At 39.5% G+C, this 26,202-nt stretch overlaps 1 protein-coding gene across 7 annotated transcripts in view; it reads right to left on the bottom strand.

The window, feature by feature from the left end:
• The window catches only part of PCNX4 (pecanex 4), a 43,905-nt gene extending 19,564 nt beyond the window's left edge, over window positions 1-24,341 (bottom strand). For 2 of the 7 annotated variants that reach the window (XR_013396289.1, XM_028851586.2), the window contains exons 1-5: window positions 23,916-24,134; window positions 14,044-14,209; window positions 7,383-8,124; window positions 817-996; window positions 235-722 (exon numbers count right to left, since the gene is read on the bottom strand). Coding sequence is in view for 5 of the 7 variants with exons in the window: in XM_028851586.2 (XP_028707419.2) it covers window positions 235-722; window positions 817-996; window positions 7,383-8,071 (1,357 nt within the window). In the remaining 2 variants the exon portion in view is untranslated. Of the gene's footprint in view, window positions 1-234; window positions 723-816; window positions 997-7,382; window positions 8,125-14,043; window positions 14,210-18,730; window positions 18,771-23,915 lie in introns of all 7 variants that reach the window. The other 5 variants (XR_013396288.1, XM_001095482.5, XM_077941076.1 and 2 more) reach the window with 4 other exon arrangements.
• Between the last annotated feature and the right edge of the window lie 1,861 nt (window positions 24,342-26,202).

Below are 26,202 nucleotides of genomic sequence, written 5' to 3'. Positions count from 1 at the left end.
AGAAATTTAATTAAGGCAAAACAGCTCCTTCTACCATATTTTATTTTGGCAAATATACATTTTTTCTGAGCACATTTAAGCAATGAACTAAAAAAGCTAATAAACAAAAAACCAAAACATAAAAGAACACTTGTATGTGGTATAATACCACACAAATATGGGAATTCAGTAATATTTTTGAATACTTCCAGGAGATGATTTGTAACACAAGGTTAATAGACTTTATCTTCCTACCTAAAGTTAGCAAAATCCGTCTGACAATACCAATCTTCATGAGCCTAGTTTGCTTCTCAAAGAATACAGTCACAGTTTGCACATCCTTCGGATAAAAAGGATTTCGGAAAATTCCAATGATATACACGCTTTGAATTTCTCTAAGTATCCACAGTATTATAAGTAATATCATCAAACCATAGCCCACAATAGCCTGGGAACTGCTCTTAGAAATCTGTGAGAAGCCAGCAAAGTGATGAAGCAAACCAGTTTCTAAAAGAGCGAAGACTAATATAATGATGTAGAAAAGGCATTCCTTCCATGAAAAATGTTTTTCTGGACCACTGGGCAAATTCTTAGATTTGGTTCCAATTTTGTGACCCACATCACTTAAGTTCAGACTCAGCAAGAAACCAAATCCAGTCATGAAAAGAACCACACCAACAGTGCTTGGAATGAAATATGATGTTATAACTGTTCCAGCAGACATGATGAACATTACTAATAACCTGTAGAGAAAAAAAAGAAAAAAAGATTTACTTGAAAAGAAAAATGTTCTTTAAGAATAAGTTACATATAACATCAATATTTAAAAATAAATACCGTAGGTGGGTTGACATAGATGAGCCTCCAAGGCCGAACTCTAAAATCTGCTCCATTGCCCATAAGAAAAGTGCATCGGGTGGGGGCAGAATCCCAAGTGCCCACAGAAAGGGTAAGAATACAAACAAGATGTGTAAAATCTGATTCATTTGTTCTAGAGCTGGCATATTTACCATAAACCTATAAAAAAAGAACATTTAAATCACACAAAATATATAGAAGAGGATCTTTTAAGGAAAAGCAAAGCAACACAGAATAACAACACACTCCCTTCCAAAAAAAAAAAAAAAAACCACACACACACGCTACACACAAAGTCTTAGTCCCAACTTTTAAATGATCAATACATACAAATTGTGACAAGTGTCCTTCTACATCAGCAACTACCCCTACACAATTGTGTACAAGCTTAGCATTTAGAGAATATGTGAACTCAAATGTGTAAAGGAGGAGGAAGTAATTAAAAGCCATCATTGAGTAGTAAGTAAATTGAATACAGGAATTTGTAAAACTGAACAACTGAGGCCAGAGCATAAACATTTCTCCCCTAAATGTCTAAACTACTACATTGGCTGAAATTCTACCAATGATTCTTCAGAGTTTTAAAATTTTATAATTTAAAATTTCAAGTAACTTTGGAAAGTCAAAGCCTTACTCACATTCATACATTAGCAGCTAAAAAAAAAAAAGGGGAAAGCTCTTCTCTTCCTCTTTGTCTTGTACTGTCCTGCTCCCAGAATTTAACATTGGAATGGTTAATATCAGAAATGAGCAACTCAGGTTATGACTGTATCTCTGCAGGTTAACCTAACAACTTAACTAGCATTTACAGCACTGTTCCATTTTGCATAAGCAGTGGTATGAATTTGAGAACACAAACTTGCACATTACAATCTCCTCATAAAGGAGTGACTACCTCTACCTTAAGTGGAAAAACTCAAACTTGGCACAGCACTTAACAGTTAAATGTACCATCATCAAACTGCTTCAAATAATTTAATTTTAAAGCACAGGACTATACATATTATCAATATATTATGAATTTTTAAAAAAATAACGCTAATCAAACACTGTGTCCAGAGACCAATAAGGTCAGAGTACTTCTGGGGTTCCAAAGATAACTTTCAAAAGACAACAAAATCTCAAAACTTACAGCATAATTGTACTTGAATACCCGAACTACTGGGAATCCAAGTTGAGGAGAAAGACAATTTCTGGGGCCGGGCGCAGTGGCTCACACCTGTAATCCCAGCACTTTGGGAGGCCAAGGTGGGTGGATCACCTGAGGTCAGGAGTTCGAGACCAGCCTGGCCAACATGGCGAAACCCCATCTCTACTAAAAATACAAAAATTAGCTGAGCGTGGTGGTGGGCGCCTGTAATCCCAGCTACTTGGGAGGCTGAGGCAGGAGAATTGCTTGAACCCAGGAGGCAGAGGTTCCAGTCAACCGAGATCACACAATTGCACTTCAGCCTGGGCAACAAGAGCAAAACTCCGTCTCAAAAAAAAATAATAATAACAATAAAGAAAGACAATTTCTGAAATAATTATCCACTTAAGCATATGCTGACAATCCCAAAGCAAATGTACAGCAACTATGGATATAATATAGTAATGGCATTGTATGTTTGCTCACACAGATGTCAGGACTATGCCAATTAATGTGCTCTGCCTCATAATGTATGCCCTTCAAATTTTTATAAGCAGAGAATTAATGAACACAAGATTAACAATGTGATACTAAATTAGAGGACAATACTTTTTTATAAAATAAAATTCATTTCATTCTGAGTAGAAACCATTCAAGTAACAACAAAATCAAGAAAATCAAACCATACATACATAGTAAGCCACAGGAAGGTCAAGGAAAACATAGAAATTGGTACAGTCTTTTTATTTTTTCCCCAAGACAACACCCCTCTATCAAGAATAGGATAATTTGTGTAAAAAGAATGTGCGCTCATGAAACCTTTTATCAAAACTAGATTCTACCCCTAAATCTCTTTTGGTCCTTTAACAATAAGCAATGGCAAAGTAAAGTATTTATATTCAAGGATAACATAATTGAAGTAATGTGATTATTTTCCTGTATATAGGACTTAGCTCCAAATGGATCATTATTGTGGTTAATTCTTTAATATGGAAAAACATTTAAATTATAATATTTCTGATAATATAATAAAAATGTTCTAGGGTAAAAAAAATCTCAGCCCTTAAGATGACAACTTAGTTTGGAACCTAACAGCTATAAAAATGTTTCAAATTCTGCACACTCACTAAGATCCACATGTCAAGAAAAAAGATGTTTTCTACAGTGGCTAAGATGATGTACATGTGTATCATTCATTCAAACAATTCCCGAGTGTCTGAGCTAAGCACTGGAGATATAATGTTTTTGATAAAAATTAAAATGCACAGAAAAAGTCATTTAAAAGTATTATTACACAACTGTACTAGGTAAAGAATGGGGAAGGAAAAGATTACCACGTTGTGGGGTTCACCTCTTCCGCTTCCTTTCGTATCTTCTGAAATAAAACTAAGAAACAATTTACCTGTCAACTGGCCAAAGTTGAAGAGTCCATGCATTTCATACATCATTTGGCTGCAGTATCACACCTATTGTCTAGAGATGATCTCAATTCTATTATTTTCTGAATCAAAAGTGAAACCGGAGGTAATTTTTCTGGATAAAATAGTCATTTTTCTTCTCTAAAAATAGATGTGGGGACTGGCTTTGTCTTTTTAGTTACAGTTAAAAAAACAAAAACAAATAACTCTTTGTAATTATCAAATCTTAAACATTAAAACTGTGTATTAAATCCAACAAGATTTTAGTAAAAAACCTTTTATGTACTTTTAGAAATGAGTAATGCAGAATGTCAGGAAAACTAAATTAAAAGATTCTTTTTTAAAATTAAAGAATTTAGGACATCATTTTGAATCCAAAGATTACATCAGGCATTCAATTTCTGATCTCAGAAATGGGATACGGAGACAGTAACTCAGTAATTTGTATACTGAAAATAACCACCTTATAAATTTTAAATATTTTAAAGGCAATCATGTATACACACACACTTAAATTCAATTTTACTAACTTTCCAAAACAAGTATTTAACTGGAATATATTTTATAGTCAGTAAATGGTGGTGGTATTAAGAAACCAATTATAAATGGATTTCCTGTTTATTAATCCTCCCCTTACAGTTTTGGTTAGGTGAAGAATTACATGGGCATTACACCGCCCTCTGGTTCATAAATGCAGTGTAACTAGAAGAGATTAAAAGTTAAGAAATTGGCCTGGCGCGGTGGCTCATGCCTATAATCCCAGCACTTTAGGAGGCCGAGATGGGCGGATCACGAGGTCAGGAGATCGAGACCATCCTGGCTAATACGGTGAAACCCTGTCTCCACTAAAAATACAAAAAATTAGCCGGGCGCAGTGGCGGGCGTCTGTAGTCCCACCTACTCGGGAGGCTGAGGCAGGAGAATGGCGTGAACCCTGGAGGCGGAGCTTGCAGTGAGCCGAGATCGCGCCACTGCACTCCAGCCTGGGTGACAGAGCGAGACTCCATCTCAAAAAAAAAAAAAAAAAAAGTTAAGAAATTGCAAACAGACACCCAAGAAGAGGTCAGTTTCAGTGCCCAAACTGACTTAATATTTTTAAATGCCTTGTCTTAATCAGCTTGGGCTGCCATAGCAAAATACCACAGACTGAGTGGCTTAAACAACAGAAATTTATTTTCTAACAGTTCTGGGGGCTACAAGTACAAGATCAGGCTGCCAGTATAGTCAGGTTCTGGTGAGGACTCTCTTCCTGGCTTACACATGGCTGCCTTTTTGCTGTGTCTTTATGTGGCAAAAAGAGAGACACCAAGCTCTTTGGTGTCTCTCCTAAGGGCACTATCCTATCAGACTAGGGTCTCACCTTCATAAACTACCTCCCAGAGGCCCATCTCCAGATACCATCACATTGGGGGTTACGGTTTCAACGTAAACATTTTTGAGGGAACACAATTAGTCTATAACATTCCATCCCTGGCCCCTCAAAACTCATGTCCTTTTCAAATGCAAAATACGTTCATTCCATCCCCATATCCCCCAAAGTCTTCACTCATTCTAGCATTAACTCCGATGGCTAAAGTCCAAAGTCTCATCTAAATCAGATATGGATGAGACCTACGTACAATCCATCCTGAAGCAAAATTCCTCTCCAGCTGTGAACCTGTGAAACCAGATGAGTTATGTGCTTCCAAAATCTAAGGGTAGGGCAGGTATAGAAGAGACATCCCCACTCCAATAGGAGAAACAGGAAAAAAAGGGTGATGATCCCAAGAAAGTCAAAACCTAGCAAGGCAAATTCCAATAGATCTAAGAGCTTGAGAATAATTCTGTTTGGTTCCATACTCTGCCATCCAGGCCACTGGGGTGGCAGGTCACTGCCACTGCTCTAGGTGAGGGTACTGCTTCTGTGGCTCTGAAGTTCAGTACTGCTCCCAAGGCTTTGGGTAGAGGCTATCTGACTTGTTGAAACTGAGGTGGTAGCCCTCAAGACCCTTAAATCACCTTTGGCATCATTTTCTCCTTTTCTAGAAGAATACTGCACGTTTGTAGCTGAACAGTTCTATCATTACATCCTGTCAAATCGAAGAAGTTTGACTGTCGGCCTTCATTACTTCCTGTCTCCAACCGCTTCAATTCAAACTGGCAGTGTTCCTACTCATATAATGCCAAAAGCTCTTTACTGAGTGACAGTCCAGCCCCACACTTTTGGTGTTCTCTTCAGAATATGCTTTCTCATGTTTTACAATGTGGATAATCCAGGCTGAAAATTTTCCAAATCTTCAAGTTCTGGTTCCTTTTCTTGCTTAATCCCTTCTTCAATTCATCTCTCTCCTTTCACATTCTACTAGAAACCGTCAGGAGAAGCCAACTGCTCCTTTCAACACTGCTTTGAACTCTCCTTACGTAGGTATCCAACTTCATGGCTCTAAAGTTCTACCTTCCACAAAACACTAGGACACAGTTCAGCTAAGTTCTTTATACTTTGTAACAAGGACTGCCTTTCCTCTGGGTTCAGGGGACTTCAGACTTCATCAGAATCACCCTTAATGTCCATATTTCTAGCATGCACATCAAAACTTTTCCAGCCTTGGCTGGGCGTGATGGCTCAAGCCTGTAATCCCAGAACTTGGGAGGCCGAGGCGAGTGGATCACTTGAGGTCAGGAGTTTGGGACCAGCCTGGCCAACATGGCGAAACCCTGTCTCTACTAAAAATATGAAAATTAGCCAGGTGTGGTGGCGCATAAACGCAGCTGTTCAGGAGGCTCAGGGAGGAGAATCACTTGAAGCCAGGAGGCGGAGGTTGCAGTGAGCTGAGATTGTGCCACTGCACCCCAGCCTGGGCGATGGAGCAAAGACTCCATTTCAAACAAAACAAAACAAAACAAAACAAAACAAAGAAACAAAAAAATCTCTTTCAGCCTCTACCCATTACCAACAGTTACAAAGCCATTTCCACATCTTTAGGTATTTGTTACAAAGGCATCCCACTTCTTAGTAGCAAAATCTTAATCAGCACAGGCTGCCATAACAAAATGCCATAGGCTGAGTAGCTTAAAGAACAGAAATTTATTTTCTCGCAGTTCTGAAGGCTGGAAGTCCAAGATCAGGCTGCCAGTATGGTCAGGTTTTGGTGAGAGCTCTCTTCTTTGGCTTGCAGGTGGCCACCTTCTTGCTGTGTCCTTAGATGGCACAGAGAGGGAGAGATCATGCTCTTTGGTACCTCCTCTCACAAGGGGACTAGTCCCATCATACCAGGGACCCACCTTCATGACCTAATTACCTCCCAAAGGCCCCATCTCCAAATACTATCACATTGGGGTTTAAGACTGAAATATATGAATTCTGGAGAGGCACAAATATTCACACCGTAACATGCCTGAACATATCTACCTGGACACTAACCTAAGAAAAGAAAGCTGCAATCTATAGAGACAGAGAAAGAAAAGTCAAACTTGAAAAGGCAAGTAAAAGGGGTTATCAAACAATTTTGTGAACAATCATGTTTGTTAAAAAAACTATTTTCTATTTTTCTTCTGTAACAAGTTGGTTTTTAAAAAATCAATATTTCTACTATTGTTGCTATCACAAAATTAGAAATAAATTTTCTATTTGTCTTAAAGTCACTCAATTTTTATATAATACTTATGTGTATAAATTCTAAATTCTTCCTTTCCCCCCCACAGGAAAGTTCCATCTCCTTACACAGGTTTCAGCCAGGCTATCCTAAAAACTCAAAGCTCCTTATTTAAAGTGAAACACAAAATTGAAAAGTTCCTTATCTCAAAAAGGGTTTTTTAAAAAACTCTTTAATAAATTTCAACTATTGCTTTAGTATGTTTTACAGAGATTAATCCTGAAAGAATAATTATCAAAATAACCTGTCATCCAATGGTTTATTTTTAATCCATGGATTCATTTTTTTGTAACACTAAAAGGAGAGCTCTCTTACTCTGTATACTTAAAAACAAAGCAAGTTACAAAGTATTTGGTAGGTTTTTACCTGTGTGCCAGATCCACAGAAACAAAGAAAAAAATATAAAGAGGTCTCATAAGAGGAGTAATTTCATAAGTATCCTGTGTTTGGAAAGTTGCAGTCTCTGTAGCTGTGTTTACAATTAATGAATATTCTCCTATACATAATGTCATCCATCCAAAGAAGAATAGTAGAGCAGTGCCTCCTGTACTGCCATACAGCAAGGTTATTCTATTTGGGAGCAGATACCATGTTCCAAGACCACACGCTAATCCAGCAAGAACAGAATGAAAAACTGTATTGACTACATATTTCTTGCCAGGAATGAGAAATTTGACAGTCTCAGCACCAGCACAACTTGTAAATTCATGTTCATCCTCCTCTGCTAAGATATCCGTGGCTAGTATTCTTTCTACTGTTGCTGATTTGTTTCTGGCGTATAAACTTGTGAACTGGATGACAAATGCAGTAAAAAGCATTAATCCACCTGAAAGTGCTGCTGTGTAATAGTCTTTCAGGATGCCTAACTGGTACAAAAGTGTTCCGACTCCACCCCAAACCCATGGCATTAGAAAAAGAATAATTTGATTAACATATATGTAAGGAGGGGCACAATAGCCTAATTTGAATCGAGGGCCTCCAAGGACAGTCTGTGGAAAGCGCTTCAGAAAGAAGTCCTGCTTGTAATCATTCAGTAGAGGCACATCTGGACTCATCCTCACTCGGGATTATTCTGAAAGTCACATGCTTTTCTGTAACACAGCAGTTTCTAAAAAATAAAAATTAAAAAAAAGTCACTGTTCGAAAATGTCATACTTAAAACCTGTGAGGAAAAACATCACACTACTATTTTATCTCCTTACTTCCTTCAAGGGTAGGATTTATAACTGTACTCCTCAGACCCCTTCCTGACACATACTTGACAGTGTTTTATAGCAACTTAGTGTTAGTTTGTTTATAACATATTATAAACAAAATAAATATGCTCAGTTATTTTATTTTTTGAAAGAGGGTATCACTCTGTCACCCAAGCTGGAGAGTACTGTCGTGATCACAGCTCACTGCAGCCTTGACCTCCCAAGCTCAAGTGATTCTCCCACATTAGCCTCCTGAGTAGCTGGGACTATAGGCACATGCCCCTATGCCTGGCTAACTTTTTATTTTTTGTAGAGATGGGGTTTTGCCATGTTACCCACCAGGCTGGTCTTGAGTATCTGGGCTCAAGTGATCCTCCTGCCTCGCCTACCAAAGTGCTGGGATTACAGGCATGAGCCATTGTGCTCAGCCTTATTTCTTTTTTAAAAAAAATCATATTCTTTATTCATTTATAACCTAATATTTGGAATTAGACTTTAACTCACATATTTAAATTCTGAGGTCAATGGAAAGTCCAAAATGTCAATACTTTCAACTCAAATCAATTTAGGCTACTTTTATTCAATAGCCATAAAATCTAAGTATCAAATAACATAAGTTATCTTCAGTTCAACTTTTCCTTAATCTTTGCAGCTTATTCTGAAAAACAGTTACCCTACACAAAACCAGCTAGCAAAGTATTACTTTGGTGGATCATGTTAGGCTAGAAAGGAAAAATTAAATTTAAAGCTATCTTAAAATAGCCTTTCTTTCAGTCAGTTTAAACATAATCTTTCCTCTAGTCAGTTCTACCTAACCAGTATCAATTCTGGAGAGAAATTTGGGGCAGCATGAAAAGTTTGGGGGGTCACCTTTAAGAATTAGTACCTTAGATCACCTCTTTGTTATACCGCTATGGAGTTTTAAAAATTGTAAACATCTATCTTCTTACATCTTCCAGTCATTGGTCTTAGTTCTGCATAGAATGAATCACAGCTTTTAACTCACAGGACAGCCCTGCAAGTACAGCTGGCCCTCTGTGTCTGTGGGTTCTGCATCCATGGATTCAACCAACCACAGACAAAATAGTCAGGAAAATAACTATCTGTACTGAACATGTACAGATTTTTTTCCCATTATTATTCCCTAAATAATAAAGTACAGCTATTTATATAGCATTTATATAGTATTAGGTATTCTAAGTAATCTAGAAATGATTTAAAGTACAGGGAGGAAGTGCATAGGTTATATGCATATACGATACCATTTTATATCAGAGACTTGAACATCCTTGGATTCTGGTATCTGAGAGAGGTCCTAGAACCTATCCTTCACAGATACCAAGGGATGACTATACTCACAAAATAACAGAACTACAGGGCCAAATCGAACGTTAGTGGTCTACTGGTCAATCTTAGGGAATGGAAAGAGTGCCTCCTTCCCCTTTGTACGAGCTTGTCTCGTACGCTCAGTGTACAATATTCCACTTTGTCTTATAGAAGCCAATGGGTAAGGAGGGTCACACTCCTGTGGGAGGGGATAAACATTCTGACATAAGTTATCTATGGAAGATGCCATCAGACAGGAAAATGAACTTGGATGGATGGCCTGGATTTTGAAGAATGTGGATGTGCCTGAAATTTCCCCAAGGAGTTAGGTGAAAGTTGGCCCTTCTGGCTCTACTAACTCGGAAACAAGGTAGAGTGGCTTCCTGGGAAAGTAAAGATACTTTATAAACCAGATTATCTATCTGCATGTTAGTATTTCTGGGTCTTTTGTAAAGTTTTGTTTAAATGTTTTCATCCATTTGATGAAATAATCTGTGATCATATTCCAAACAGTGCAATATCTGAAGCGTTATTATGGAAACATGGAAAGATGCCCATGATATGCTGAAAAGTAAAATAAACACACTACTGATACCATTTGTATCCAAAAAAGAGTACACACATCTATATATATAGATTGCTGTATATGGCTTGCATATATATAAAAAGTTTCAGAAGGAATATTAACTAAGCTGTGTGTCTTTTATATGTAACATTTAACATCTCTTCAAATTACCAAATGTCCTCCAGAACTCTCAACCTCACACCCTGTATATACGTTCTATGTTTTTCTTCCTGGGTACCACTGAGCTCATACTCTCTCCTTTGCCTAGGATGATGTCCTCTCCTCCCTTCCCTAATTCGTAACGTTAAACAACTTTTAAGACATTTCTGAAAATTTTGCAGAGCAGTTTGGTGTAGCTGAGTATCTCTTCTCTCTGTATACCAAAACCACTGCTTGTTCTACATACTACAAGTTGGACATCACAAATCTGAATATCCAAAATCCTCCAAAAGTTGAAACTTTTTAAGTGCCAACATGATACTCAAAGGAGATGCTTAACGGGGCATTTCTGATTTTTGGATTTGGGATGCATAATTGGTATAATGTAAACATTCCAAAATCTGGGGGGGGGGGGAACCCAAATCCAAAACACTTCTGGTCTCAAGGATTTTGGATAAAGGATACTCAACCTTGTAACATGTATGAGTATACGGCATTCTTGGAGTAACTTCTTGTATTGTTCACCTCTTTACATTTTATCTTTTCAGGTTTATTTATTTTCTCTACCAATATGTTATTGGGCATAGGGGCTGATACGGTTTGGCGGTTCCCCCACCCAAATCTCATCTTGACTTGTAGCTCCCATAATTCCCATGTGTTGTGGGAGGGACCCTGTGGGAGGTAACTGAATCATGGGAGTGGTTTCCTCCATACTGTTCTTATGGTAGTGAATAAGTGTCACAAGATGTGATGGTTTTATAAGGGGAAACCCCTTTCACTCAGTTCTTATTTTCTTTTTTTTTTTTTTTTTTTTTGTTGAGAAGGAGTCTTGCTCTATCGCCCAGGCTGGAGTGCAGTGGCCGGATCTCAGCTCACTGCAAGCTCCGCCTCCCGGGTTTACGCCATTCTCCTGCCTCAGCCTCCCAAGTAGCTGGGACTACAGGCGCCCGCCACCTCGCCTGGCTAGTTTTTTGTATTTTTTTTTTTTTTTAGTAGAGACGGGGTTTCACTCAGCCAGGATGGTCTCGATTTCCTGACCTCTGTGATCTGCCCGTCTCCGCCTCCCAAAGTGCTGGGATTACAGGCTTGAGCCACCGCGCCCGGCCTCAGTTCTTATTTTCTCTCGTCTGCTGCCACGTAACACATGCCTTTCACCTTCCACCATGATCGTGAGGCCTTCTCAGCCATGAGAAATTGTGAGTACATTAAACCTCTTTTTCTTTATAAATAACCCAGTCTCGGGTATGTCTTTATCAGCAGTGTGAAAACGGATAAATACAGAGGCCACATCTTGAGATTCTTGATTCCTCATATTTAGCAAAATACCTTTCCAGGGAGAAGCATGTAATACTTTAATGACACAGCCTAAATAAGACAATTAAAGTTGGAAAATATGTCATATTGCTGTCTTAAAGGGAAGCTGGGAGTATTTCCCATTTTCTTTCTTTTTTTTTTTTTTTGAGATGGAGTCTTGCTCTGTCACCCAGGCTGGAATGCAGGGGTGTGATCTCAGAACACTGCAACCTCTACCTCCCGGGTTCAAGCAATTCTCCTGCCTCAGCCTCCTGAGTAGCTTGGATTACAGGTGTGTGCCACCACACTTGGCTAATTTTTATATTTTTAGTAGAGATGGGATTTCACCGTGTTGGTCAGGCTGGTCTCGAACTCCTGACCTCATGATCTCCGCCTACTGGGATTACAGGCATGAGTCACCGCGCCTGGCCGTATTTACCATTTTCAAAAACTTGCAGCATATCCTACTCTACTCAAAATAGTAAGCCTATAAACTGTTTATTAAGTTTTAAAATGGAAAGTATCTTATTTTTTACGGAGCAAATAATACTATCTATTCATAGTATTACTGGTTCAGGGAAGATTCTGGCTAGATCAATATACCACATAGCGACACAGGAGCAGGATGAGCCTGAGGGAGAAATATGGCTGGGTTTCTCCTGTGAAGGAAATGACTGGAGAATTTTAAGATGTCAGAAGTCCAATTTTAATTTGCTTCCTGTCCCATACTATGCTTTAACCTGCATCATCAGGAAAGGAAGAACTAGTTCATACTGAGAAAGAAGGGCAGACATAGAACAGTAGGCATAAGAGGCAAAATAAAGTGGGAGAAATCAAGAATTGAGTGAGACCAGACCAAGAAGTACAAAGAGAATGTATGTTCCCTCAAGAAGCCTAAGAAACATGGGAGAGGACACTGGTATGGTGATTTGAGTGAACAATTTTTAAAAGGCTGAAAGATACAGGATCATGTGTCCCACAGAATATATGCTGAAAAGGCGTCTGTAGTCAAAGCAGTTTGAAAAATTATACACTATACTGTCATCTTGAAGAGTCACAATGGATATTAGCAGATTAAAGATTTTGAGATCTTTGATATTAAAAAACACTTCTGCAAGTCTGCTTAAAATGTGTCATTTGAGTTTTCCAAATTCATTTGACCTTGGAACCCACTTTTTCCATGATATCTAATAACAGATCACGTAACTGATGTTTTATCGAAACTACTTTAAGAAACACTGGCCTGGGATTCCACAGGATCTTAAAGATTGAGCCAAACCGAGAACTGAAAGGGTATGCCAGTTAAGGAGGAATGTCATGAACAGAGGTACACAAGCAAAAAACTATCAGGGAAATTTGACAGGTAGCAAGCATATCAGACCTAAAGACTGATTTAAAGTATGGGTGTTTCTATTTTCTTTTTAAGGATAAAAGAGGATTACTTGATGGATACTAACAACTCGTTAAGGAAGTATGAAGACAAAAATTATGATTCACTGGTACCCGTTGACATTTAATTTTAATTACAGATCCTGGAACATTTAAAAATATTGAAGAATTTGAAAATACTTTATTTATAGGGGACAACAGTTTCATTTATATAGAGAAATCTTCTAAATGCTAACCTGAATTACTAGCATAGAAAACAAATTCACAATAACTAAAATGTACTCCCCCAGTGAGAATTTGGCACGTAGTTCTGAAAGACAAATAATTCCCAGAAGAACTGATGCATTGGTATGGATGCCACCTCTACAATATTCAAATTAAAAACGGCTCAAGACTTAGGAAAAAAAAACAAAACTATGAAAAGAGAACTGAAGGGATAAAGATGACATTGCAACATTGATTTAAGCCATAGGCTTTCTTCATATACTACTATGAAAGTGGACCAACAAAATAGCCACAGTAATGTTGCTTTATTTGGGAGTTGTATTTCTTATGCATTACTCAGAAGAATAAGAAACAGAGATCAATTTGGCAATGTACTGAGAGGAATTCTTAGTTACCAAAACTGTATGTAACTCAGACATATATAACACCACGCTAAAAATCTGTTAAACACACACAAAAAAAACAAAAGTGGCCACATTTTTGGATTAAATATATATTTCTCTAAGTTCAACAAAAAAATTTTGAGAAGTTGTAGTGATTGATTTTTGTTTAGTAAAATTTTTTAAATCTATCATATTATTTTTATTGATTGGTTGATTTCATTTATTGAATCCCTCTTTCCCCCTGTTTGTTAGGATTTTGATTTTTTATTGTGGTAGGAACACTAACATGAGATCTACTGTTAAACATTTAAGTGTACAATACAGTGCTGTCAGCTACAGGCACAATGTTGTAGAGCAGATCTCTAGAACTTGTTCATTTTGCATAATTAAAACTTCATACCTGTTTAATAGCAACTCCCCATTTTCCCTCCCCCAATTCTCTGGCAATCACCATTCTACTCACTGATTTGGAGTTTGTCTATTTTAGATACCTCACATAAGTGGAACGTAGTAGTTGTCCTTCTGTCACTGGCTTCACTTATCATAATGCCTTCAAGGTTCATCTGTTGTTACATATGGCATGGTTTCCTTTTTTTTTTTTTAAGGCTGAATAATATTCCATCGTCTGTCTACACCACATTTTCTTTAACCATTTATCTGTTGATGGACATTTAAGTTCAATAATGCTGCAATGAACATGCGAGGGCAAGTATCACTTTTATCTTGATTTCAATTACTTTGTATAAATACCCAAAAGCAAAATTGCTAGTTTTTTTTTTTTAAAGAAACCTCCATACTGTTTTGGCATAGTGGCTGCACAATTTTGCATTCCCACCCAGCATACAAGGGTTCCAATTCCTCCACATCCTCACCAACACTCATCTTTTGTCTTTTTGATAGTAGTCATCATAACAGGTGAGGTGATAGTAAGGAGTACTTCTGCACTGAGGCACTTGTCTTAACTATATTTTTGTTGTACTTTCAGGAGACTATCTTCTAATAGATGTGTAGAAATTTATCAAATCTTTGTTCACTTTTTTAACTTCTAAGAGCTCTTCTTTAATCTCTGAGTGTTCCTTTTTATGAAATTGTTGATTAAAAAAAGTCGAACTATATAGAATATTTTAAGAGATTTATTCTGAGCCAAATATGAGTGACCATAGCCCAGACACAACCCTCAGGAGGTCCTCAAAACATGTGCCCAAGGTGGTTGGGGTACAGCTTAGTTATGTATATTTTAGAGAGACATAAGACATCAAATACATTTAAGAAATACATTGGTCTGGTTTAGAAAGGCGGGACAACTCAAAGCAAGGGCTTCCAGACTATAGGTAAATTTAAACATTTTCTGGTTGACAATAGGATGAGTTTATCTGAAGACCTGGGATCAACAGAAAGGAAATGTTCAGGTTAAGATAAAGGACTGTGGAGACTAAGTTTTATTGTGCAGAGGAAGCTCTCAGCAGACTTTAGACAGCAGGTGGTAAAATGTTTCTTATCAGACTTAAAAGGGTGCCTGGCTCTTAGCTGATTATCTCTTGGAACTGGACAAGAAGGAAGGAAAACAAAGGGGAAAGGGGAAAAATCCTCATTAAAGAATGTGGATTTTTCCCACAAGAGACTTTGCAGGGCAATTTCAAGGTATGGCAAGGAAATATATTTTTGGGTAAAACATTTTGATTTTCTTCCTTATTATGCCAGAGTCAGATTGGAAAGTAAGTCAAGATATATAGGGTTAAATAAAACCCATCTGATGAGAATTTATGATTTGTAGGGCATGACTCTCTAGGCCCCTTAGACAGGAATTTGGGCAAGATTTAAGAAATCAGAGCTGAGTCCTCAAAATCCTATCATTGTTTCATGAATATGGTTTAAGAATATTAATTATGGAGGGCACAGTGGCTCAAGCCTGTAATCCCAGCACTTTGAGAGGCTGAGGCAGGCAGATCACCTGAGATCAGGAGTTCAAGACCAGTCTGGCCAACGTGGCCAAACCGCATTTCTACTAAAAATACAAAGGTTAGCCAGGCGTGGTGGTGGGTGCCTGTAATTCCAGCTACTTGGGAGGCTGAGGCGGGAGAATCACTTGAACTCAGGAGGTGGAGGTTGTAGTGAGCCAAAATGGCGAGACTGCACTCCAGCCTGGGCAACAAGAGTGAAACTCCAACTCAAAAATTAAAAAAAAAAATTAATTACATGTATGTATATATGTTTGGGCGTGTGTGTGTGTGTAGATAAATGCTATTTTTTTTTGTTTGTAAATTGGCTCTTCATGTCCTTTGCCTATTTTTCTATTGAAGTGATCATTTTTGAACATTTTTCTTATGAACTTGGAAGAACTTTTCATATATGAAGGGCATTAACTCTTTGACATGACTTTTTTTTTCCTATGTTACCTTGTCCTTTTCTTTCCTTTTCTTTTTTGAGACAGTCTCAGTCTGTTGCCCAGGCTGGAGTGCAGTAACACGATCTTGGCTCACTGTAACCTCCGCCTCCTAGGTTCAAGAGATTCTCATGCCTCAGCCTCCCAAGTAGCCGGGACTAAAGGCATGAGCCACTACCCCCAGGTATTTTTTTTTTCCCAGTAGAGATGGTGTTTCACTGTATTGGCCAGGCTGGTCTCAAACTCCTAACCTCAAGAGATCCGCCTGCCTCAGCCTCCCAAAGTGCTGGAATTAGGGATTACAGGCATGAGCCACTGCACCTGACCATTACCTTTTTCTTAAAGCACTGTTAGAAGATGCTAGAAAAGATTAAATATTTAAATTTTGATAGTTATTAATTATAGGCCAAATGTGTTACTCTTCCTTCTATGAAGAAACAGCTAAAAGATAAATTATTACTTCCCACAATTTAAACTTCTAGTTACAAACTTTTGAGTACCTACAAGGTGCTCAGTGATAATACTGCTCTCTCTAACCCAAAGGTTACAATCCAGTAAATATCATTTTCCCTTCAAATAATTGTTGTTGGTAGAAGCAATTCTGGAAGTCTTTCCATTTTCATTATTAAGCAAGAACCATAAAGTTAATTTATAAATAACCTAAATTAAACTCAAACTTGTCAAGAAAAACTAATTTCTGCTTGTTTAAAAATTAGACAAATTTTCAATAATAAATACAATGTATTCATCCATGTTCCTAAAAAATATTTTACAAAATCTGCAAGGAAATATACTAAAGTTTTACATTTCCAAGCATTACCACATTTTGTAATTCGAAAAACAGAAAACTTTATACCTGGCAAAGAAAACAAACTGGCCTATACACCTAAGTACTCAAAAGCATGATATGAAAGAACTTAATTTTCAGTTGCTCTGGATAAAAATCACTTGCTACTACTAGCGCAATTCTAAAAAGTATGCACATATGAAGTCTGTCTTACAGCCATCTGCTATCTGTTGAGGGTACCAGTAGGAATCCAAAGATGCAAAGATAGCTACCATTATAATCCTGAAAATACTCTATGGAATCTTAACTGAATGCTATTCCATGGATAAACAGCTAAATTCTGGAGTCTTTTGAAATACTTTTTTTTTTTTTTAGAGACGGAGTTTCACTCTTGTTGCCCAGGCTGGAGTGCAATGGCATGACCTCAGCTCACTGCAACCTCTGCCTCTCGGGTTCAAGCGAATTCTCCTGCCTCAGCCTCCAGAGTAGCTGGGATTACAGGTATGGACCACCAGGCTCAGCTAATTTTGTATTTTTAGCAGAGACAGGGTTTCACCATGTTGACCAGGCTGGTCTTGAACTCCTGACCTCAGGCGATCTACCCGCCTTGTCCTCCCAAAGTGCTGGGAATACAGGCGTGAGCCACCGCACCCGGCGAAAGACTTTGGTGTTTAAACCGAAACATACATTTCATGCTTTGGTTTACAAGTTATATGGTAAGCACCCTCCTCCCCAACCAGTGAAAGGAAAGTCTACCCAAGTACTAGAAAAGAAAGACTGAAAAGGAACAAGCACATTAACATCTCTTTGGATCTATAAAATGGTATTCAAATTCAAGACTTTTGGAGGAACTTTTGGAGGGTTTTTGAATAAGAGTGTTCTATAAGATCACAGTGTAAGTTAAAGAGGAAAGAAAAACAACAAGTGGCTCAACAGTCAAAGACAGGTTTGTTTTGGAGAATAAACCTGAGAGAGGCTTCTGGCCAATTTCAGTCAGGAAAGCTCTCTCTTACAGACTAGGAGTATTTATTGGTGACAGAGCTTATTACAGGCTTGGAATGTTTCTACATGGGGGAGAAGCTTATGACAGTGTTGGAATGTCTCTGGTCGGAGGGGAGGTTATCTTGGGGCTGACATCTCTCCAGCCAGAGGGAAGGTCATGTCGGGGCTGGCATGTCTCTGGTCCAGGAGGGGTTTGGAATGTTTCTGGTCAGAGATGTTATGTATGATTTATGGTCATGCTGACCTTAGCTATAAGGCTAATGCCCTTTGGATTTTGGTGGATTTTGATCAAGGTGAAACTTAAAATGTTGGTCTTCGTCCAAGATGGCGATGCTCCTGCTCTGTCAATCCAGACCCTGTAGTTATAAAAAGGATGAGGGGCGGTGTGTTCTTTCTGGCTACTTCCTGTTGACAAGGGGATAGACAGTTTCTGAGTCTTGCATTGACTGCAGAAGTAACACCATCTGTAGATGTTCTTGGGTAGTTGTCTGTGAAATGGCCATGATTCTGTCAGTTAAAAATCTTTGAAAAAGGTTAACTAGGCAGGGTAAGAACATTAGTCCTAGGCATATTAGGAGAGGGCCCAGGAATGGGGTGACCCATGCTATGATTCTGCTCCCAAAGAATCTATTTGGTTGTTTTGGTATTCCCTTAGCTTTTTAGCCCTTTCTTTAAGTTTTTCAGCAGAGTCTCTTACTAGGCCTGATTGGTTGAGATAGAAACAACATTCCCTACCTAATGAGAGGCAGAGGCACATGTTTGGAAAGGCCCATGTATTATTTTTTGTTAGTAACCGTTATTCCTTCTATGAGGATAATAATTAAGCAAAATGCTACAGCAATTGAGATTCCCTGTCAGATATTCCACCCTGAGGGTGCTACAGTATATAGTCCTACTGCAAACAGTACAGTGAGTAAAGCAATTCCCACAAGGGTGGCGTAGTAAATAATTTCCATCATATTTAAGACGTTCCTTTGGGCTGTCAGGGGTTGCTTCCTCAGCTTACCAGGCTTCGACTCCAGTGTGATGTATCCAGGAGTTGATTCCTGTAAAAGATATTGTCTCAATTACCCTGGTTCCGTAGACTCACTAGACATGGGGGTGAAGGATTCCGGGCACCCTCAGCTATTAGTTGTCAGTGCCCAGCAGTGAAGAGATTTCTTCCTGTGATAGTTGGGGGGCTTAGAGGCAGCGCCTGATAAAACATCTAGTTTTCAGTTCATAGGGCTTTAAGAAAGCACAACTTATTTAGAAACTTGTAGCCAGAAAAATTAGAATTTAATTTAAACTGTAGAAAATAATAAAAATTGAAAAACATTAGGCAAGACTAGAATTTAACAACAGGTGTGCTACAGTTTTTGAAACATAATTTTCTCTCTCCAGTTTCCCATTTATTAAAAGCCAAGTCATGGCAGGACTGGCTTGCTTTATTATACTTGGCTTAATTATTTGGATACAGTACAGCAAAAACAATTATTTGTTACACAGGACTTTTTTTTTTGAAGTGGAATCTCGCTCTGTTGCCCAGGCTAGAGTACAGTGGCACCATCTCAGCTCACTGCAAACTCCGCCTCCTGGGTTCACGCCATTTTCCTGCCTCAGCCTCCTGAGTAGCTGGGACCACAGGCACCCGCCAGCACGCCTGGCAAATTTTTTTGATTTTTAGTAGACACGGGGTTTCACTGTGTTAGCAAGGATGGTCTCGATCTCCTGACCTCGTGATCCGCCCGCCTCAGCCACCTGTAAGTGCTGGGATTACAGGTGTGAGACACTGCGCCCGGCCAACATAGGCCTTTTAAATTGGTATTGATTTATCTGGCTCACCGCTTCATTTGGCCAACTCAGCCAAAATGCTTTGTGCTGGGAGCAAATAAATCACACCAAGGACCTATGTCCAAACAGTACAAGAGATATGGGGTAGATACCTGGAAAACGATGTGACCACACTATCATATTACAAGACATTGAATGGCATGCCACCCATTGGGTGCCAACGACCAGGTATTTATTGGCTAGCTCCAAATGGGACATATTGGCTATGTGGCACTAACTTATGGCCGTGGTTACCTCCAGAGTGGTTAGGACAATGTTCCCTAGGTTATGCTTGGGCACAAGGATAAGTAATTCAGACCCTGCCAAAACCAGCAAACCTTTTTCATTTACAATCTTGTTGGACACATTTGGTATTTCAATGGTATGACCACTTAGCTTGAATACCACAGATAGGTATTGAAGATGTTATATGGCATATAGAGGCTTTAATGAATTACACCCAAAAGGTCCTGAATGATAGCTGCATGAGTATCTCCTCGCTAAACAAGGAAGTCATGCTTATGAGGAAAGTTGTGCTGCAAAACTGTATGCCTTTAGATAGACTTACGGCAGCACAAGGGAGGACCTGCGCCATCATAAAAACGGAATGTTGCGTTTATACTCCAGATGAATTGAAGAACATAACCTGACTTATGACTGATATGAAAACCCAGAAAACCCAGATACCTGTTAGATCCAAAACCCTCGTTAATCAACTGGTTGAGTGGTGGGTTTGGATCCTGGGGAACTTGGTGGCAGAAGCTTATTGCTTATATTAGTAATATTAATTTGTGTTGTGTCCTGTTTCTGCTTACAGTGTTGTTATGGGATGTGCCTGTAAATATGTCAACTGAAAGGGCTAGGGTAATGATTCCCTAGAAAATTGCTCTAATTGAGAAGGCAGTAATATAGCCTGACCCAGCTTCCAGGTGTGATTTCCTTTTGTTGCTATAAATCTGGCCTACATATTTTTTCTTTTTTTCCCTTTCCTTTTTTACTTCCTTCCTCTCCCTGTTGTTTTTAATCTTCATGGGGCATGACTTCCTAGGAATGAGCCTTCCTAGAGACTGGGGACCTGAACTGCTAGGAATAAACCATCCTAGCAGTAAGAAAGCAGCTTGAAAAAGGGAGGAAAAACCAACCTGAGGCCAGGAACTCGTATTCCTTTTAAAATGCTTTTTCCAAAAGATTTTACAGAAAAAAGAAGGGAAATGTGAAAGGAAATTAAATTTTGGGACCCCAAACTCATTTAGCCAAAGGGAAGAAGTCAAGCTGGGAACTGGGTCATGCAAATCTGTCTCCCCCTTTGGTTTCTAAACAGGATGGCTACAAGATGGAAAGCTACACACTTCCCCTGTATTTTGCCCACAAGGAAATTCCCAGTGAGCTAAAATTTCATCATGGCAATGCCAATTGATAGCTTACAGGGGCAGTTACCCCGGCCCACCAGACGTAAATGCATATCTGATTGTTTCCCACCCCATTTTGTCTGTTATCTTATGTAAAATGCAGATTTCCCCCATTTTTTCCTCTGCCCCTTTTATGTCATCTTATGTAAAAAATGCAGATTCACTGAGCCAGACAAAGGCATAAACGACTATTTGCCCCTACCTACCTCTTATATGACAATTGTGTACTTCTCAATATCCTGCCCTTTCCCCTTTAAATTTGGACACCTCAAAATCATCTTCAGAGAAAGGCATAGACTTGTCTCCCGGGCACGTCCTTAACTTTGGCAAATAAATCCAAAATGATTGAGACTTGTCCCATCATTTTTCTTGACACCCACTACAAATTCAATTGGGTTGAAAAACTTTTCTTTTAAAATCAAGTATCAGGTGAAAGTCTGCTACTCACATGAATTACCAGAAAGAAATTAATTAATTTTACAAAAAAACCTGAGAACTAGTGATATTAAGTGACTTAACCAAGATACAACGTCAGTTAGTGGCAGAATGAGTTTTTAAATCATACCATGCTATTGCTGTTAGGTTTTCTTAAAAGGGAAGGTGGGGGTTAAAGAGAGATGGGGGTGGGGGGGCTCTACAGCAACACAGGTATATTGCAAAAACCTGCAGAGATGGGGGAGCAGCTTAACGCCAGAGCCTACCGCCCTTCACAGGCTGGGGACTTACAGGTATGGGCAGAAGGGGTCTGGGCTGTCTGGTTCACTGCCCGGCAGGATATTGATAAGATGTTCCTATGATCAGGTGGTTTGGCCCTTTTTTCCGGTTGCAGGGTATGATAGGGATGTTCCTTCAGTCGGGCCTTTGCTTAGCAGGGTATGATAAGGATGTTCTTGTGCACTGTGGTCAGGTGGTTAGGCAGGATGTTTCTCACAGCCCAAACTCCCATGGAATGTGTTACTTTGACCAAGGTCTGCAAAATGGTGGGGGGAGTTACAAAATGGTGCAGTTTGGACTAACAATTGCCAAATGAAAGGGAATTTCATTTTGAAGCTAGAGAACTGGAAGGATAACTTGGGGGAAGAGGGTTCTTTGGAGAAAAGTGGGTCCAAGAGGAATCTACAAAGTGTAAAAATGGGAAACTTTTGATAGCTAAGCCAGCATGAGGGGATTGGTATCCAGTACCCTGTAACAAGTGAGAAAGTGTTTAAAAAACAAGGTCCTCACCACTGTGAAAGTGAAAACAACCTATAGGATGGAAGAAAATTTGTGCAAATCATATATATATACATATATGACTTACAACCGGACTATATAAAGAACTCTTACAATTTAATAACGAGAAGTCAAATAATCCAATCTTTAAAAAATGAGCAAAGGATCTGAATAGACATTTAACCAAAGATGATATACAAGCGGTTAATAAGCACAGAAAATATAAAATGATGCTCAACATCATTACTCATTAGAAAAACACAAGTTGAAACCATAATTAGGTACCATTTCAAATCCTCTTGACTGGCTACAATAAAAATGGCAGACAATAATAAGTATTGATGAGACTGTGGAGAAATCAGAACCCTCAAACATATCTGGCGGTTATGTAAAATGATACAGCTCCTTTGGAAAACAGTCTGGCAGTTCCTCAAAAGGCTAGAGTTACCATATAACCCAGTAATTCTACTCTCAGGTATACACCCAACAGAAATAAAAACATGTATGTATACACAAAAATCTGTACACAAAACATTCATAGAAGAAATATTACTAACAGCCAAAAAAATGAAAACGACCCAAATGTTCATCAATGAATGGATAAAATGTGATATATCCACACAATGGAATTAGGCTATAAAAAGGAATGACGTACTCATACATTCTACAACATGGCTGAACCTTGAAAACACACTAAGTGAAAGCCCGTTACAAAAGGCCACATATTGTATTATCCTATCTTTGTGAAATGTCCAAAATAAGCAAATTTATGGGGACGGAAAATAGATTAGTAATTGCTTATGGCTGGTGGGGTAAGGTTAATGGGGGAGGTGGTGACTGCTGAGGGTAAAGAGTTTCTTTTTGGGGTGATGCAAATGTTCTAAACTTGACTGTGGTAAGGGTTGCACAATTCTGTAAATGGGTGAACTCTACTGAATGTAAATTACATCTCAATAAAGCTCTTAAAAAGGAAAAAGAAAAGGTTCCCCGATTGGTATTTTCCACAGCAGTTAATAATTAGAAGGCAGCTCTTTAGGAAATTTAGGAGTAGCCAACAGATGCTCCAAACAGTTAAATTTGTAAAAAGGCAACATCTGAACTGGATGCTATGCTAAAGGTTTGGGGATCTGGCGTGAGTGGCGGTGGATACCAAATAACATGAAGGACAGTCTTTGCCCTAACTGCAGGAATGATTTAATGAAGAAAACAAACACCTAAAAATAGTAAAAAATGAGTAAGTGAAAAATGATGGATACGAAGCAGATAACCAATGCAGCGGCATGAAAAACAACTTTCGATTCACTGGAGTAAATTCTGGTCCTGGACAGACAGGAGGTTGTGGGGACAGAGATCGAGATCAGTGGGGGAAGGAGCGCTTCACGTTCAGGGGCCCATGAGTTGAACAATTCGGACAAAAGAGGTTTAGCTGGAGATAAGGCGTGAGAGTACAGTTCTATCTAAGGGACACAGCTCCGGGTGTGCCATTTTCCATTTCGTACGAGTCTCTTAGAAACAAAATGCTACAAATTCAACAGACTAAAGTAGTCTTTCAAAGTAAAGTTAAAATCACACTGAATTACTATCTCTAATGACTGAGTTCATTAAGCGCAATAATTGCACTTACAGGTTTTGAAACTAAAAAGGAAAAATGTGTTTCTTGTGGCAATGAATACTCCAAGAACAACTTGGCTCTCCGCACAGGCTTGGACATTAAAGCGCCGAAGAAGTCCCAAGGTGGACATCGGACAACGAACGTACCTCAAGTCAACCGAGGGAAGCGAAGACGCGAAGGCATCCCGGGGACTGCATTTTTGCAGGTAAACCCGGGCTAGGCGCTCCCGCCGGGAGGTTGGCTATTGCCCGAATGCGGAGGCAGAAAAGCTGCGGCGTCCCAACAACAAGCTCACCGTGGCCCCGCCCGGGCCAGCTCTCGGTTTCCATGGCTAACGTCAACTCCGGCGACCGCCACCCGGAGCTGAACAGAGCGCGTGCGCGCTCAGGACCTGGCCGGCGCCCGGCTGGCCTCGCTGCCCCGGTCTATGCTCGCTCCGGGGGCGGGCCCTGCCGTACAGCAGGCTTGGCCTAAAGGAAGCAGGGAAATAGCGCGCTTCGTTCGCGCCAAGCTTAGGCCAACATTTGCCTGGCCAGGGACGACGTGAGTCGCTCATGCTCTGGTCTGGCACTGGGCCTAGGAGAAGCACCAGCGGCGAGAGCGGGGACGCCCTGAACTTTCCACTGGGCCGGGCCTTTACGCAGGAGTGTCGTTGCCCTGGTGACGTGACGTCCTTCCTCAGGATTGTGCGCCGGGGTCGGAGAACAGAAGTGCAACCGCCATTTTGCGCATCAATTCCCCAGAGGTTGGGTCAGGTTGTCTTAACGCAAGCAGAGGGGTGTGGCAGGGCTCCAACCGCTCGGGGTCCCGCGACTTCCATTAATGAATTCGCACACTGGCCCTCACCACTCAACACACCGACGGTAATGAATGTTTTTTGAGTGATACTACATGCAACCTATTCGGCTTGGACGATTGGGGGACTGCATATACGTGATCGCTATCGCTTCAGTTTGTGGCCGCGTCTTAAAATACAAGGAACCAACATGTCCATCATAGAAACGTGTTATTAAGATATTAGTAAAACAAGGCAGAGTTCCGGCGTTCCAATTAAAAGGCCGTGGCTGATTCTTATTAGTGTGGCGGGAATCTTTACAGCCTGGCCGCAGAGACCCCAATTAAGGCTAGTTAAAAAGTTATCCCTATATCCAGGGCTCACCTCCCCCATTCTCCACGAAATATGAGCCCCCTCCCCCCCACCAAGTTCTGGAAACGTTCCAGATTGCCAATTGGGAGTCCTCAACACGGCCCCGGAGAGCATTAACAATAATTGGTCTCAGCTGATTTAGAGGCTCGTGTAAGGGAACTTTGAAGCTAACTTGTCGGTATCAAGGTACCCGCAACTCCCCCATGTGATTGGTTAGATACTGTAGCAAGTTCTGCACACTTCAGAGTCCAAGATGACTTGTGGACTGTGTTGTTTGGATCCCCATTCCTCAAAACTATAAACGAGGCCTTAATTTTTTTTTTTTTTTTTTTAGTTCTTGGCTCTTGGCTATCCTGGAAATGATGACTTTGTATTTAAGTATTTAGGTTTTCAGTTCATAATAGAAAAATAATTACTGTGTGAATATTAAAAGAAAGCCAAAGTTGTATTTATTTATTTATTTTTAAGATATTCTGTTCAGAGGAAAAGTGTAGTTTGTTGAAAGCGTGTGGAAGAAAACCCGGGATATACATATACTTGTCTTCAAGGACTTAATTTGCAGGTAGACCCTTTCGTAGTTTGGTGTCTTCACGATTTGATAGAATATGGGAAAATGTGCTGTTGGTCCATCCTAAGTTTTTCTCATTGAAGCTCACTTATTGCGGGTCAGAGTACCACATTAAGCATCTTGGAAGCACCAGTTACCGCTAAGAAGTCTGTTTCATATGGTTAAGAGTAGAGGCTCCAGAGTCAGGAACTCTGGGTTGAAACCCTGGCACCACTGCTCACTACTTGTGTGATCTTGAGGTTATGTAATTTCTCTAGTGCTCGGTTTCCGCATATCTTGTAAAATAAGGCAAACAATAGAACTTAACCCACAGAGAGTTATGTCATTGGATTAAATCAAATAATTGTAAATTGCTTAGCAGAGTAAATGGCACAGCATAAATGCTTAGTAAGGATGAGCTATTATCTTTATGTAGAGGGTGTATTTATGCTTGTTCTTCTCATGGCCTTTACGTATGACCCAATCAGAATTAACATGTTTATTGTTGAAATATCTGCTGTTTTTCAAATATATTTGAACATCACACTTTCTTAGAATAAAATTAGTAGAGCATATGGTACAAGCCCTTTGGTTAGCTGTGTATAAAATATTCATTCAGCATTTATTGAAATAGTGAAGGGAATAGTGGTTCCTATTTGTCAGGAACTACACTAATTGCTGTAGAAAGTCAAATAAAACATGATCCTTAAGGAATTTATCAAAAGGTAACTTGGACATC

This window comes from Macaca mulatta, chromosome 7, assembly GCF_049350105.2.
Source record: "Macaca mulatta isolate MMU2019108-1 chromosome 7, T2T-MMU8v2.0, whole genome shotgun sequence".
In the NCBI taxonomy this organism is placed as follows: domain Eukaryota; kingdom Metazoa; phylum Chordata; class Mammalia; order Primates; family Cercopithecidae; genus Macaca; species Macaca mulatta.
The sequence above is the reverse complement of the archived record's forward strand: the minus strand, read 5'-3'. Positions and strand labels throughout refer to the sequence as shown.